The sequence below is a fragment of the Nelumbo lutea genome, chromosome 5 (genome assembly GCF_056320005.1).
Source record: "Nelumbo lutea isolate HS-2025 chromosome 5, American lotus-T2T, whole genome shotgun sequence".
Taxonomy (NCBI): Eukaryota; Viridiplantae; Streptophyta; class Magnoliopsida; order Proteales; family Nelumbonaceae; genus Nelumbo; species Nelumbo lutea.
Genome location: NC_142688.1, coordinates 36072216 through 36089735, shown reverse-complemented (window position 1 = coordinate 36089735; position 17520 = coordinate 36072216). Strand labels below are relative to the sequence as shown.

The window sequence follows — 17520 nt, the reverse complement described above, 5'->3', positions numbered from 1 at the left end:
ATTGATTCTTCTAGGTTGGTTGAAGTCTTAGGCTAGTTGGGGTTGTAGACTTAATGACTAGGTGGCCTTTGGTCTTATGCTGATCGAGGTCTAAGGCTTGATGGTTAGTGGTCGGAGTCTTAGATAGTTGAAGTCGCAGACTTAATAGCTAGGTGGCCTTTGGTCTTATGTTGATCGAGGTCTCGAGCTTGATGGTTAAGTGGTCTTTGGTCTTATATTGATTGAGGTCTCAGGCTTGATGGTTAGGTGGTCAAAGTCTTAGAACGGCCATGGTCATGGACTTAATGGTTAGGTGGCCGAAGTCTTAGGGTGGCCAAGGCTGTGGACTTAACGGATAGATGGCCTTAGTCTTATGTTGACCGAGGTCTCGAACTTGGTGGCTAGGTGGCCTCCAAGTCTATTTGGCCAAGGCATTTCCAAGTTCTCATATTTCTTTGGAAGCTTAGTGGAGCCTGGTCATTTTGGAGCTGATTGGCTACTTCTTATCAGGTTGGCCATGGTACTTGGCCGACTCTTCCCTCAACACTAGGTCAAGGGGCTTGCCATGGTTCTTTGGCTCCTTAAGGCCATTATGAGTGGCGGGGATTCCATTCCCACTTCACCTAGTCCGAGCTAGGAATCTTAAGTGTCTGTGCTTGGCCGTCAGGGAACGACCGAGTCACCGTGAGGGGGGGGCATTTGGTGTGTGCAGTATGACGCATGTATATTATCAAAAATTATCTTTTATTGCTCAAATATCAGTTACAAGGAGTTCAGTTGGTTTTAGCGGTAATCACCCTGCCCATGGGGCTTTCCTCTCTGAGCATCGCCTACCTGAGAGACGACGATGATTCTAGCCGAAGGCCGGACTCAATCGATAGGCACGTTGGTGCAGCTTGAGCTGTCTTTGTTGGGAGATTGACAATTGTCCCCAAAACCCCCAAGGTACCTTCTTTGGGCGAGGTCTTCTATGTGGTTGCTGAGGTCTCAAAAATCTTTAGTGTCATGGCCATGGTCTCGGTGAAATTTGCAATTAATACTCGTCTCTGGTCCTCCTGTTTCTTTGAGACTTCAACTTCTTCGGCCACCATACAAACCTATGGTCACAAATCTGTACTAGCACCTCGATTTGGTTGAGTGGAGTGAACTTCCTAAAGGCCGAGGGTGGAGTTCTCGGCCTACGACTTCTGCTGTGGTCACGATTGTGGACAGCTCAATTGTCGCTCTAGTCCTTGCACTTCTTGCCTTGTTGGACTTCTTCTTCTTGTTGGCATTGTGCTTGTGCCTCTTCGACGTTGTTGTATTTTTAGGTGTGTGCCATGAGATGGGTCAGTCCAGCAGGGAGATTCTTTTGTAGCGAAAAACTAAACCGAGATGTCTGCAACCCATTCATGATGGTGGCCATTGCCATAGACTGGGTCAGACTTTGGACTTGGATGGACTCGACATTAAACTTCGCTAAGTACTCTTGTAGGGATTCACCTTCCTTATGTCGGACCAGCATGAGGCTGGCCAATGTCTTCCTGTATCGATGGTTGTTGGTGAATTGTTCTAGGAATTGCTTCTCGAGCTATTCCTAAGCAACTATCGATCAAGGAGGTAGTGCGACATACCACTATTGAGCTACTCCATAGAGTGTAGAGACAAAGGCCTTGCACATTAAGGCCTTGGAAGAGATCTATAGGAACATGAGGGCCTTGAATCCTTCCAAGTGGTCGGCAAGGTTTAAGGTCCCATCATATTTCTCCAATTGAGGGGGATGCAACTCTTTTGGAGGATGAGTTGTCGTGGCGGCCACGCTCTAACTCGTTCAATCGCTCCCGCATGTCTCCAATCTCAATGTCAAAGTCTATGAGGTGTGCTGTTCAATTGTTATGGTTGTTGGTGTCGCACATGTGGACAAGGTATGCCGAGTTGAGGTGTGTTGAACCGAGGTAATCCTTGTCAAGAAGGCGATCTCCTCCAGAGTGATTTGATTGGGAGTGAGTGTTATGGGCTCGGGTCAAGCTTGGGACTCAGATTTCTCAGGTCGCTGGGGCCTTTTACACTCAATCTTGGGTCTCAAAGGATCCATTGGGTGCCTTTTGGGGTCCTTGGCATGAAGGTCAATGATCGTTGGCACCAGTGGGTTGGTTGCACTGTCGTAGGGTGTGTGTCCTTGCTGCCACAATGCTTCCATCATTAGGATGAGGCAATCGACCTTCTTCTGTAGCACGTTGAACTCTTTATGATTCACCTGATCCTGCGGCCAAGTCTCACAGGGGGGAGCTATGTTGAGAATGGGGTCCCTAAGATGGAGAGTGAGCACTAGAGCAGTCGGAGGTATTTTTGTGATGCATGATGGCTTTCAATACACGAGGATAGAGAAGATTAGAAGTAGACTTTATGTGCCCATTCCCATAGATGGTGTCAATTTAATGTTGCTTGATAAGGTGTGTTGAATTGAGGTGTGTCGAACCAAACACGCAATAGATAATCCTACCATTAGACGAAGCCGAGGTGGAAGGACGAGGTAGTGCACCAAGGAGATATGCGAATAGGACAAAGTTAGAGCCCTAAGGATGATGTCCCTGGGAAGGCACTCTGATGCTCAAGTCAATAATGGGGTGATGTAGTCGGTCGGGCTGATCTTGGCCGAGTCGAGGAGAACAGTAAGTGAGCAAGAGAGCTAGAGCACTTAGAGAGTCCCGAGAGAGTTGAAACCCCTTTACCTTGAGGAGAGATGCCTTTAAATAATTGAGTGTCCAACTTCTACCTAGACACGCTCCTTACGGGGTCATTAGGATGAGGTCGTCCACCAAGATTTTTGGGGAGCTTTTCCTTTTTTAGAAAGGGCGCTTATCCTTGGGTGGTGGTGTTTTTCTTTGTCTGTACAGGACTTTGCTAGTCTTTGGTGATGTAGTTATCCACACTTGTAGGTGAGTAGTGCGCTGATGTGGTCCGAAGGCGTCAGCCACGGAGGAGCCCACGTGGTAGCTCTATCCAACTAGGGCATCACCTGGATAGTAAACAATTAGAAAAAAAAAGAAAGAAAAAGATGCTTCCCAAGAAAGAAATGGGCTCTTCATGATTTTAGGTCTTTGGTTCTCTTAAGTGTTCTATACTTCTATTTAGGGACTCAATGAATAGTCACTATAGGTGCAAGTTAGGCCCAGTTAGGTTGGGCTCAGGTCATTTCTATCTCAACCTGGGTTGTTTAACCCAATCATAATCCAAAACTTTAGGTTGGGTTGGGTTTACATTGGGTTTTGTTTTAAGTTGGTAAATTATCTATTTTTAGAATCTTTTTGGTAAACTTACCTTTCATTGAACAAGAGCAACAAATAATGACAAAGACATGAAACAAAAGAAACTAAAAGCAAAAGAAAATGAAAAACAAAGGAAAGAAAACATGGAGCCAACAACCCAATCATCCACTAAAGCTCAAGAAAACCACAAAGGGAAACTATCATCCATTCCCAAAGACAAACTGAGACCATGCATAGCTAACTTGGGAGTAGCAACATTAGTTTCAAGAGGAGCCCCAAAGAATATAGTAGACTTGCCTTTGCATAAAGCTTTAATATCTTTTAACATAAATAGAATATCTTGGTGACAAATATCCAAAACTGAGTTTAAGTAGTTCACTAAATAGAGATTATTTAATTCAACCAAAATATGCACAAGGTTCTTAGAAGACACCATTTTTAAAGCTTCAAAAAAGGTTGCCGCTTCGACTATTAAAGGTGAGGTAGCAAAAGTAGGGCTGCAACCTGTGCCATTCCTATCATGGGCCAAAACACCACAGGCAACTTTATCTGGGGCAACAAAACCACCATTCATGTTGATCTTTAAAACCCCCAAGTCCATGGCAACCAAAAAGAGGGAGAAATATTAGCCTTGAGAGAGTTTTCTGATTTCTAAAGTGAGCTCAGAGATACATCTATTGTCAACGTATTGTAAGCATCCATAATGATAGTAGGATCAGAATCAATATCCTCAAAAAAAAAAAAAAGAATTTCTATCCTTCCATATTGTCCAAAGCAGGTTAGGCATTTTAGAAACTAAAGTGGAATCACGGTATCCATTAATACAAGTGGAGCTAAAAAACTAATCACCAAACGAACTTTGATCCATCGTATTTGTTTTTAAATTTTAACCCAAAATCAAAGTAGAACTAATTGCATCTAGCTTTGCAAAAGCACACTAAAGCATAAAGAATAGTTTCATTTCCATTCTCAAATCTCAGACAATCTAGGGATTGAGAAATCTTTCTTTTGACAAAATTTCCTTTACTAGGAGGGCATCAAACAACACTTCCATAGGAAGTGCTTGACTTTTGTCTCTAAAGGGAGCTTCTAGAGGAGAGATTGACATATGGGATTTAATAGCTAGGTGATATGCAAATTTCACTATGAAAATCCCACATGGGTTTTGAGCCCACATAACCTAATATTCACTCATTGGAAGCTAGCCTAATATTAAGGATCTTTTGATTAACTGAATTTGGGAAGAAATGTTTTAACTCTACTTTCATTATAGGATCTACTCCTATTGTTGATTTGACTAGCCACAATCAATCTAAGGCCCCATTTGGGTCACTATAATAGGGGTTTGGAATCGGAATCAGAATGGGTCATTTCGATTCCAACTATTTGGTTGGACATAATCAAAATCCCATTTTCATTTCTACTGGAATGACATTCCCCCATTTGAGAGAATGGTCATTCCATGTCCTTCCCTTGGGAATGAAATCTCATTCCTGCTAATTCCAATTCCCATTCCCATTGGAACCAAATAGACTATGGGAATGGACCATTCCGGTTCCCATTGTGAACCAAATAAAATCTAAGAGATTCTTGGGTCTCGGATCCTATTGGCTTGAAATATTCTATTCCTCGAATCCAAGGGTTAGAGACTAAGTCAACTTTTGACCCCTTATTGCCCCAAGATTTTCTTCCTTTCAACCAATCGAGGGTTGGCTCATTGGTGTGTTAGCTGGTTTGTTCTAGCATTGACGTATAATCAAATCTCGCAACTAGCACTTTGGGGAAAAAAGGGGTCAGGGCAAAGTTATTGATTACAAAAAAACAAAAGATTTTATTCCATTCCATCACACTTTTCCACCCTTAAGACTGAGCTTTTTTTTTTCGTAAGCATGAAGAAAATGGCAGTTAAGAAAACACTTTGCTTTTAAGGTTTTAGCCCACAAACTCTATTTTTAGAATTCAGCTTTAGATCAAACGATCTCTATATTAAGATATAAGAAAATGACAAATTTCTGAAGTTCTTTCGTTTAAAGCTTTTTGCTTTTTAGACTTTCAAGCAATAAAATGGCACCTAAATCTAATCCATTTATTTTCCATTTTATCTTCTCTCTCTCTCTCTCATATGCTCTTCTATTGGTGTTTCTTGAGTCTCATTAACTGTTGACTCAAGATCTACTATCCACAAGCCTACCCACAAAACACTTCAGCCTCACATCTGGAACATCACCATTATCATTTATTGAAGATGTTCATAGTGTGCAGCTGTGTGTGTGTGCATAACTTCTTTGTGGGTTGCATATCTAAGTATTTAACGGTTTGGGTGAATCCAGATTTCCTCACACCCACCTCATAGCACTTGCAGTTGTGCATTGAGAACATCTCCCATGAACGAAAACATACAAGTATATAAGATGTTCCCTATCTTTCTTTTCTTTTTTTTAACCAAAGAAAACCTTAAAGAAATGATTGAAACCCATTTGATGAATGGTTTCTTTATTACTTATTATTGGAACCAAGGTTAGGTTTTCTCCTACCTATTTGGGATGGGTCTACCTTGGCCCAATCCAAATCCATTCAACAACCTATCAACAATTCAAGAAGTGTCTTTTTAACAAGGGATATTATCTAAAAATTCATTGTGGCTTTTTGACATTTCTCTTAAACTTATCATGACTTTTCAAAACCTCTAAATAACCCTTTGTCATTAAGTTTTATTGTTCAAAACTCACCTTCCTTTAGAATGCCATTGGATCATCATTAATAATCATTAATAAAAGTTTTCCACATAAGCATTTAAGTTTTACATGACCAAACTACCCCTGGATGACCCTATCAAATAATTGTTATGATAAGGGGTGTCAACGGTATTCGAAAATCTGATTTTGAATTCAATATTCGACATAATCAAATCGAATTCGGATAATTCGAATATTTAATTGGTCAAATTCAGATATCCTATTTGTACCGAATATATAATCGGATTCAAATTTGGATATGGCTTGATTCAATTCGATAAATATCCGAATTCAACTGATTATTTAATTCTTATATAATATAAAATATTTTATATAATTTATATATAATAATTAAGTTAATAAATAATTTATATATTTATATACTCTATATCAATAAAATATTTATTAATTATCTAAAATAATTAATTAGTCAAATTCAAATCGAATCAGATTCAAATTAAGATATTATTTTTTAACATCTGTCTCAGATATTGAATCGAATTCGGGTATTGCCTGATCCAATTCGAATTTGATCCATTTACACCTCTAATTATAGCTAATTTGGGCCCACACCAGGCCTAACTCACATATATTTAACAAATATATATATATATATATTTAACAAGTTTGACCGACGATTCAGGAGTTGTTTTGTCCGTAAACTAATTAAATGATTTTAAATCTCACGTTGTATTTGATTGTATGCAAAGCGAGAAAAACTAATGATATTCTTGGAATTTATTTGGAAATTTGAAAATATCATGGGTATATTGCTGCGAAATAATTAATAATTTAAAACCCTACCTAGAAAATTTACTTTACCACAAATAAAGTGTCCAGACCAGTGATTTAGATTTGTCGACATTTCCCTACCTTTCCTTACCAAAGAAAAGACTAAAGAGTATTCATGAAAAACAGACATAGTGATGATAATAGTCAGCGCACTCTCAGTGGATATATTATTCCCTACCTGTTCACCGCTCATTGATTCCAAAAGAGCAGCGCTCATGCGCCATTGGGCAATTTATTTTCCACGTGGCATCAATAGATAGGTAGAGAGTAACATATACATTTATTTGGACATTTACTTCTTAAAAAATAGAAAAAAAAAAAGAAAGAAAATCTACCCCTGTTTTTGGTTACCACTTCTTCTTACATATTCCGGCATCCGGGCAGTCCCGCGTATGTTCGTCGGAGAAGTATTGTTTTAACTTTCCCGGCAAAAAACTAACTTGCGCGGCTGAGCTACCTGCACCACACTGTTGGGAACATCGTCATTGAATTCTGTCAGCGATTCTTCTGCCTCCACTCTCCATCTAGCACGGATTCGCAGTGATTTCTGTCTTTTCGCTTCAAATTCTCAAAACCCTAATAGAGAGCAATGTCATTTGCTGCTCAATCTCAGTTGACCAATTCGCGCTCTCATATCTGCCTCTTCTGTTCGATGAATGTGGTTCACGGTGGCGATCCTCTGAAACACCTTGCCACTTCCACACTCCCATTCTCCTCCAGGCACGGTGGAAGCTCAAGTTCCCTGCATTTCGGAATTCTCAGGCGGAGACCTCCTTGGCTGCGTAACCAACTACAGAACTTTGAGGCGGGTGGTCAATGGCGTGTCAGAGTTTTTGAGTCCTCCCACGACGCTCTGCAGAGAGAGGGGCTCGATAGTAAGCTGAATTTGGAGGCTTTCCTTTCGATTGTAGAAGTGTTGTGTATCGTTCCTTCAGCTGTTCTTTCTGTCGGATGTGCTGTGAATTGGGCGTTTTTCTCGAGCCCCTTGCAAAAATCGCTTCAGGTGTCTTTGGTGAACCGTATTTTTGTCTGGCAGTTTGTTTTGTTGGTTGGTGCTGTTGCTGCCGGGGCTTTGATTAGAAGAAGGCAGTGGAGGAGGATTTGTAGAGATACGATAAAGACGGATGCTGGTGGTTCGAGTGTTAACCTTATCGAGAGAATTGAGAAGATAGAGGAGGATCTTCGAAGCTCTGCAACTATCATAAGAGTTCTGTCTAGGCAGCTGGAGAAATTGGGGACTAGATTTAGGGTTACAAGGAAAGCTTTGAAAGAACCAATTACGCAGGTGAGCTCATGTTTCCTAGAAAAGTACTTTTAATTTATTTTTTGCTGCATTACTTCCGAGGCTCTGTTTAAAGAATCATGCTTGGTTGGAGTAGGATAGAATAAACAAATAAATCAAATATCCCAAAATGCACGATTTGAATGAAGAAAAAAAAAAAAAAGAGAATGTCATGAGCTAACTTTCTCCAACATTGTAGCAGAAAGAATGTCATGAATTTTATTACATTGGATTCTAATACTAAGACCAAATAGCTGATTCAAAAGAGCGTTGATTGTGTTGTAACCAGGAGAACCCCAGTAGCATGGATAAGAATTTTTTTTTAATTAAAGTTTGAGGTTATTAATTGCCATTATTATCTAACAGATGAAATATTTTACAGTAACCATATTGACCTATAAAAATCATGATTGACAACCTTGTTTCGAACTTCATCACGGAGGTGAAAGAATTGGATAAGTTAAGATCATATTTTTCACAGTATTTAATTGAGAGATATCTTCTCTTGTTCTTATTTCTCTGTTTGGTGACAATATACGTTTGGAGCAATACTAACTTCACAGGCTGTGTTTCCACAGAGTCATTGAAATCACAGGACAGAATGCAAGACGTGAGTCTTTGCACATACTTGGGATTTCACAGACTTTTACATCTTGTGTTGTTTTTTTTTTTTTTTTTTTTTTGATTTAAGGCTTCTGTGCACTCACTTGTAGCAGTGACCCACAATTTATGATCTTCAATTGCCCATGGAAAATGCCCTTGTAGGAAATTTGGCTTTACTTATGTATCACATTTAGCTACATTTTACTGCTGGGGGAGTGGTGTGGGAGATCTACATGCACCCTAAAACATTTAGCTACATTTTAAAGTAAAAAATGGGAATTTTTTTTTTATGTCAGAGAAGAGTGCAATTAATAGTTATTCAACACAATTTGGTAGAGAGAGAAAGTTCCTTTTTTTTAAAAAAAATCAATTGAAAGATGAATAACTATCTCTCACCATCAGCTATCATGACCATGTGTTACTGATCCCCAGAAAATATGCCACTACCTTTTACTCTCTTTTCCAAATTCCAAATTTTCTTTTTTGGAAAAGGTAAAGTAATATTTATTGAGAAGAAATTACACACAGGAGGCTGAGATCAGTCCCAGAAAAGGCTGACTGATCAAATCAGCAATTACAATTTCTGAAATCCGCAGACACAGACACCCAAAACATCAGCTTGCGCACTGTTTTCTGAATTAGCTCTTCCGGACTTGAGTCTTGTTACTGGAAATCTATTCCTCTCAGTCCAGATGGACCAAATTACAGCAATTGGAATCATCTTCCAAACAGTCTTCTTTTTCTTGCTCAAACCCATAAGCTGCCAGCAACACAACAGCTCCTTAACCAACCTCGGTATCACCCAACTTAACTTCATGGAGCTGAGGAAATGGCTCCACAACTGAGCAGAAAACGGACAGTGGATGCACAAATGGTCAGCGGATTCAGCACTACTCCCACACAGACTGGAAGACAGGTCCAACATCTGAATGCCCCTTCTCACTAGGTTATCTCTAGTAAGACACTTATTAAGAGCCATAGTCCAAACTAGGAAGTTGGCTTTAGTTGGGCTGGTTGGATTCCACACTTGCCGATCAGGGAAATCAGGAATACCCCTCCTATAGAGGTTAGAAGCCAGAGACTTGACAGAGAACACCCCATCTGAGTTCCACTTCCATTGCCACTTATCCTCCACACTGTAATCCAGCTCATGGTTCTGAAGACAGGTCAACAGATTCAAAACCTCATCCACTTCCCAAACAAAAAGGTTCCTTCGAAATGAAGGAGACCAAAGAACTGAACCACCAGATACACTAAAGCACTCTGCAACTGAAGCCTCTTGATCCAAAGCACACTGGAAGAGGAGAGGGAAGGAATCAGCAAGGGGTTCATCTGAGCACCAAGGGTCCTTCCAGAATTTGGTCCTGCTACCATTGCCGACTTTAATTGAGACCCCAGCAACCAGAGTTGAAAAATTCATCAATATCCCTTTCCACAGAGAGTTACCCCAATTGAGAGGAGGGTCCCTTGTTCTCCAATTACCCCAATCCACACCATATTTGCTAGCAATGAGAGATCTCCACCAGGCATCATTTTCTGCTGCAAATCTCCAATTTCACTTGCAGAGGAGAGCAGAAGTAAAAGTATGCCTAACCCCCCTTCAACTTTGGGGAGGCAAATTTGCTCCCGAATTCCAAAATTGCTATATAAAATTTTCTAGGTTGGTACATAATTAGTTGTTAGTATTATTTTAAATCAAAGAAAATAAACTTGATTCTGTATATGATAGATAGTTGTAAACTACTTGACCGAGATTCTGTTTTGGGATCTCTCTTACATTTTTTTAAATATTTTATGATTTTCAAATAGCTTGCCCTTTATCTAGTTCTACTACCATAAGTAAGCCAGCTTTTCTTTGTTTTCTTTTTTTTTGGTACTAAATTCGGCAGCTTATACTCAAGAACTTCCTTCCTCCTTTCTCTCTCTCTCCTCTCTCTTCAATAGCTAATTATTTCTTAGTGTTTGCACTTTGAAGACTGCAGCTTTGGCTCAGAAGAATTCCGAGGCCACTCGATCTCTGGCAGTGCAAGAAGATAATCTCGAAAAGGAACTTGTTGAAATTCAAAAGGTTTTGTTGGCAATGCAGGTATGACCAAATTACTACTTGACTACTTAAGTAGTAACTATGTTTCTGTTAATTGGAATCTTATGATGGTTAAAAATGCCCAATGGGCAGAGTAGGGGGTTGTTGAAATGTTGATTTTTATATATATATATATATATATATATATTATATTTAATTTAAGGGATTCTGTAAGCTTTGAGAACCTTATCTGTTCCATCATATTATGGTTTTCAAGATTGTTAATTTCCTCTTAGGGCCATTTTAATTTGTTTTTTGTATCATTTAGGTGGTAGTTTACATTTATATGATGATAAAATTATGTGGTTGTTTCTCTTGTGATTTATACCTTGAAAACCAGAAGCATGTCCTGTTTCCAACTTGGAGTTTGCACTGGCTTAGTTGGCTGCCTTGAGGTTCCCTTTAACTTGGTTCCTTCTATATAGATGATATTATGCCAGTTGCCACTGGTATTAAAGGACCTATCCTTCACTGGAATTGCTCTTATTATCTTAGTCAATGAGAGACTGCCCAGTAGCTGTAAAATGAAAAATATATCATGTTCTCGAGATAATATTTAATCATCGAATAAGCTTTAAGTTCATTATTTATGGTTGCCTTCAAAGCACTTGTATTTATGGATTCTTTGGGTTCATTGAAGGAGTACTAGTAAATATTCTGTAACTTCGAAATCTGTTTTGTAATGTTTAGGCCGAAATTACACTATTTTCTCTCTAATGCTTATGGGAAGGTATTCTCAAAACTTACCATCATTTTTTTCCATATTTGGAGTGGGTAACAGTCAGAAAATCAAAATTCTACTGACTTACGGTGGGGTAACTTTCCTCTTAGCTGCTTCTTTTTCTCTATATTTCAGCCCTCCTTGTATAAGGAATTCGTAATCTTGAATTTTCTATATCATGTTGTACATGGTTTAGATTGGAACTTGCATTTAAGACAATCCTTAGAAATGTGTAGATAGAAGAAGTTGCCTGCTTCTCTATTCAACAATCTTAAGGATGGTTAAATCTCTTTATTTACACTTTATGCTAGAATTTGGTGCCCCAATCATCAGGTTCCTTCACCACAAAATCATTTTTTCCAAGCATTTATTTGTAGTCTTGGTGAGCATTTTATTCATGAAAAAAAGGACTTTGGCAGTTTGGCTATATATTTTTTTTTCCACCCAGAGTATATGCTTCTTTTGTAGGAGGTGAAAAAAGGAGAGATCAATGCTTTTGACATGCTGGCTCATAAAAGAAAGTGATGTCCCTCTGGTCTCCTTATTTCTCCTTAAGTTTATTATGTATTTAAAGGAGGCAGAATCAACGCCAAAGTTACTCTAGTTCTTTTTGTATGCCTATGACCGTCTTGTCAGACCACATTTTATTTGCTTCATCATGTGTATAGTTTTCTGCCACATATTGAGATTGCATTAGACGAAATCATAGATTGTTGCGTCTCATTTATTATGTTGTAGCTCTTGAGTGCACAATCTGTTCAAAGTGTGTGTTACAATATTCAGATACTATGTCTAATTGAAATCAGATTCAGTTATGTTCTGGACTCCAGAGAGTTTCCGTTTTTGTTTTTTTTTTGATCAATGCTCCAGAGAGTTTTTTGTTACTCCTGTAGTCCTGTGTCAGTTACTTCTGTGTTCTCATTTTAAGCAGAAAGATTTAAGAATCTTTCCATATATTCTTCAAATTTAATTATATCTTATATGGAAAAATAGAATAAAATATTTTTTGAGCCGTAGACCCGTAGTGCATTTTAGTTATTAGTTTGCTTTCTTCTATCCTTATTTTTTGATGTTTTCCTTTTCTAAGTTTTTTTTTTTTGAGAAAAGGTAGAGTATAATTATATTTTTGATGAATGGTAAAGTATAATTATATTAATCAGCGGTTCTTTGTACAAAGAGAAACTGTACAAAACATAAGCAAAAGGACCTCAAAAAAAGGCCACCTTCAAAAAATTACAGTCAGATGTATCTTCTTTAAAACCTGTATGTATAGACAACCAGCTCCTAAGCAGTTCAATAGTCTTGTTAATGATCTCAGCTTCAGTAGAAGCTTTGTGATCAAAAGTCTTGCTGTTCCTTTCAGTCCATACTGCCCACAAGATATCCAGAGGTAAAGAGGACCAGCACAACTTCCCCTTCTTTGTCATCCCCGTTATATGCCAAGCCTCCAAGCATTCTTTAACTGAGGCAGGCATACTCCAGATGACCTCTAAGCACTTTAGAAAATAGTTCCATCTCTCCTATGAACTTGCAATGTAAAAACAGATGATTAACTGATTCCATCTTCCCACTGCACAGGCTGCAGTTCAAGTCAATGCATGGAAAACTTTTCTTCAACAGAATTTCTTTTGTTAGGCACTTCTCTAAAACTGCCACCCAAGCAAAAAATTTAACTTTCATGGGTGTCACTGTCCCCCAAATGACCCGGCTGGGAAAACATGTACCATTTCTACCTACTAAATATCTGTAGAAGGATTTAACTGAGAATACTCCTGAATTCTCCCATTTCCACACTCTTGAATCCTGGCTTTTCAAGTTCGGAATCTGATCTTGAAGCAGAGTTAGAAGATCCCCTATCTGTTGAATCTCCCAGTCATTAAAATCCCTTCTGAAGGATGGGTTCCAGCAAATGTTCCCTCCCCTCTTTACGAAAGAATCGGCTACCAGCACCTCTTTGTCAGCTGCCAGGTTGAACAAAGTAGGAAACATCTCTTTAAGGGACCTCTCCCCAGTCCAAGGGTCTAGCCAAAATCTGATCCTTTTGCCATCTCCTATTTTGAACCTGATACCCTGTCTGAAGTTGGTGTTAGCTCTACAAATTCCTTTCCAAAGGCTGCAACCATAAGTTGAAGGAGGGGGACTGCACTCCCAACCATTACTGTCCAGCCCAAATTTCTCAGCTATTACCTTCCTCCACAGGTTATCCGGTTCTGCATAAAACCATCAGTGCCAGCTGCCTAACAAAGCTAAGTTGAAGGATTTTTAGATCTATTATCCCCAAGCCTCCTTTGGAAAGATACATAGCTTTCCATTTAGCCAGTTTTTGATCCATCCTCTCCAAAATTGGGTTCCAAATGGATTTTGATGTTCACTTGGCACCCAGAGGCAGCCTCAAGTAGCTTGTGGGTAAAAGTCCTACTTTGCAGCCCCATAACTCAGCCAAATTCTGAATGTTCGACACTTCCCCCACTGCTATCATTTCACTTTTTGCTAAGTTCACCTTTAACCCAGAAACAATTTCAAATCAAAACAGGAGGTGCTTTAAATTCAGAATTTGATCCTCTGAGGCCTTGCAGAAAAAAAGTGTCATCAGCATACTGCAAGATTGGAATGGAAGTACCATTTGGGCTGACTTCAAAACCTTCCAACAGTTTCAACTCCACAGCCTTGTCCACCATTCCGCTCCTTCCATTACTACTAAAAATAGGAGAGGAGATAAGGGATCTCCTTGTCTCAAACCTCTTGAACTTCTGAAATTGCCTCTAGAGTACAGGGAATCTTGGAATGGATATGCAAACTTTCATCCAGCTCCTCCACTTTGATCCGAAGTGCATTCTTTCGATCAAATAATCCAGAAATGACCAATTGATATGATGATATGCCTTTTCTAAATCTATTTTACAGACCAAACCATTCCTCCCAACTCTCTTTCTTGAGTCAACTAGCTCATTTGCTATGAGAACCACGTCATGAATATGCTTGTTATGAACAAAAGCTCCTTGGTACTTTGATATCAAAGAATCTAATACCTTCCTAACCGAGTAGCTAAAATCTTGGCCAAGATTGTATTCATACTCCCAACCAGACTTATTGGTCTAAAGTCCTTCAGCTTGGAAGCCCCTTTCTTTTTTGGAATCAAGGAAATGAAAGTTGCATTCAAGCTTCTTTCCAAGGCTGCAGAATTATGAAATTCTTCAAGAACTTTTAAGATATCGGCCTTAAGAAGCTCCCAAAATTTCATAAAGAATAATAAGGTGAAACCATCGGGCCCGGAGCCTTTTCCCCTTCCAACCAAGTCAACTAAAGCCTTCTTTGCCTCCTCTTCTGAAAAAGGCTTCTCCAAATCTGATGTCTGTTGGTCTGTCAAAACATCAAACCTTAAGCCATCCAGCTTTGGTCTTCTCTTGAGGAATTCAGGGCTTTCCGGGATTGGGGGAGTGTTCATGAATGAGGATGGGGTTATCACTGCCATGTTCTCGGGCCCAATTGGAGAAGGAGACTCTCTTAGGGCTGAGATTCTTGCAGCCCTGGAAGGTATCCAAAGAGCAAGAGATTTGAGCATTAGATGTTTGGTCCTTGAAGGTGACTCGGAGGTGTGATTAGGTGGCTAAAGGAAGAAGACAGCGGATTGTGGAGTTATAACAATGAGGAGAAAAAATTCAAATGGCTGAGTAGGGATATTGTGTTGCATTACAGCTGGGTGAAGAGGACTGTTAACTCATTTGCTGATGGGTTAGCCAAGCAAGGGGTGAATAGGGAATCTATATTTTGGACTAACTTTCGACTTTTTTCCAATGTATTCTGTTGGTGGGGAGTTAAGACATTTTATCTCCCCCTTTTGTACTTAAAGTTTCAAATAGTTTCATATCATTAACAAAGTTTCTTGTTACTGATAAAAAAAAGGTTTTTGTAAAAGTCAACAAAAGAGTCGGCTAAGTCTTCCTTTTGGTCCACCACTCGACCTTCAATTTCCAAGCTTTTTATGGAGTTTACTCTTTTTCTTGCATTGGCAGTCTTGTGGAAACAAGCAGTATTGTTGTCACCCGCTTTTAGCCACACAGCTCTTGACCTCTGTCTCCATTTTACTTCCTCTTGGAGAGGTTGCATCTCGTGCCTCTCCGTGGGGACATTGTACTATTTATCGTTGCTGATTAATAAATTTCTTTCAATTATCAAAAAAAATTTTTTTTCTTATCTAAAAACCTCTTCTTTCTTTTCTCATCATCCAAGCGACCTCCTTCCTCCTCCCTGTCTAAATCAGCAATAATTTTTAGATACTCTTTCTTTTTTTCCCCATCACTCTTCCACTTCTCTTTTTGTCAAGCCTTTATCTTTTCTTTAAGCCCTTTGACTTTTAAAAAAAATACATGGTTAGCTGATCCTTCAACTGAAAGTTCGGACCACCACCTCTTTACATTTGCCTCTAACTCCTCTGAATCCAGCCAACAGTGTTCCAATCTGAAGGGGTGTGACATCTTTTTCAGCCCGTGCTTAGTAGGAGAGGTATATGATCCAACACCACCCTTTGCAGAGCTACCTGACTAGAATTGGGAAAAATCTCTTCCCATTCAGTAGAAATCCGGAATCTGTCCAGTCTTACCAAGGTTGGCTCTTCCTGATTGTTAGTCCAAGTGTACCTTGCACCGGAAAGAGGCAAGTTTATCAAATTCCACCTTTGGATAAAATCCACCAAAGATTTCATGGTTCTATTTACCCTATTACAACCTTTTATCTAGAGGACTGACTATAGCATTGAAGTTGCCCCCTAACACCCAAGGTGATGGGGATCGGTCCATGCATTATAAGACCTATTCTTGTAAGAAGAAGGCCAACAAACAGGTTCTGATTTGGCATGGAGAAGACTCTTGGGACTTGGACTGATCTGGTCAGGGGTATTTTCGTCATTTTGACCAGTCCAATGTGGACTTGGGTTATAGCATCTTGTTCCTATAGCTTAGCAGTGCTTGTCTTTCAATTTTTAGTTTATTTGCATTAGTAGATAGAAAGTTGCGTTTCTTGATGCATAAGACAGTGGCACTTTTGGTAATTATGGTGAACAGTGTTCCGGGCCACTCAAGTTACTCTATAAATAGATGTATTCTTTTCCTTTTGGGGCTAATGAATGAATGAATGAAGATTTCTTAAGAGCTCTCTTGCTGTATGGAGTGATTCCTACAAACCCTAGAGTGATTCTAGGACCCCTTGGAGTGATTCCTTGGGATTTCTCTCTCTTTTCTCTTTCTCTACCCTTCCTACTCTTTCTTCCTCACTCTTTCTGTCTTGTGTTAGTTTGTTCCAGCCCTACTGCATCAGTTTTTGTATCAGAGCATCATGTTTCAAATGGCTCATTACCATGGTAGAAACATGAGAGGAAGATTAAGTGAACAAGCTAAGGAAGAGTTGTTGCTTGCACTTATTAATAGTGTGGACATCCTAGAAGCTCAAGTCAAAGTGTTGATGAAAGAACAAGAAGAGAAAAACAGCACTGGTGTTCCACATGGAGGAGCTGAAGCAGAGGTTTTTTTTTTTTTTTTGTTTTGATTAATAACACCAGCTTCATTAAATTAAGAGAAAAGAGGGAATATGGATACAAGAGGGGAGATGAAATATCTTAGCTCTCCAAAAACAAAAAACAAAGGGAGTGCAAAGAGAAAAGATTAAAAACTAGCCCAAAATACAGACTTCCTATTCACTCCTTGCTTGGCCAACCCATCTGCAAATGAGTTGGCACTCCTCTTCACCCAGCTGTACTGAATGTCAATGTCTCTACCCAGCCATAAGAATTGTTTTTTTTTTCATTGTTAAAGTTCCACAAAAAACCACTGTCCTCTGTCTTCAACCAACTAGCCACCACCTTTGAATCACCTTCCAAGATCAAACGGCTGATATTTAATTTCCTTTACTCTTCGAATTCCTTCAAGCGCTGCAAGGATCTCAGCCCTAAGAGAGTCACCTTCTCCAATAGGCCAGAGAATAAAGCAATAACAATCCCTTCTTCATTCCTGAAAACTCCTCCAATCCCAGAGGGCCCTGGATTCCTTACACTGCTGCCATCAAAATTCAGTTTTATAAAGCCC

The 17520-nt window shown here is 39.4% G+C and overlaps 1 protein-coding gene across 4 annotated transcripts in view; it reads left to right on the top strand.

Moving 5' to 3' along the window:
• The first annotated feature begins 6900 nt into the window (after window positions 1–6900).
• The window catches only part of LOC148851702 (uncharacterized), a 32393-nt gene continuing 21773 nt past the window's right edge, over window positions 6901–17520 (top strand). Inside the window, exons 1-2 of one of the 4 annotated variants that reach the window (XM_088943683.1) lie at window positions 6901–8039; window positions 10615–10725. In XM_088943683.1, the coding sequence (XP_088799809.1) occupies window positions 7344–8039; window positions 10615–10725 (807 nt within the window). In that variant the 5' untranslated portion in view covers window positions 6901–7343. The remainder of the gene's footprint in view (window positions 8040–10614; window positions 10726–17520) is intronic. The other 3 variants (XM_088943684.1, XM_088943686.1, XM_088943685.1) reach the window with 3 other exon arrangements.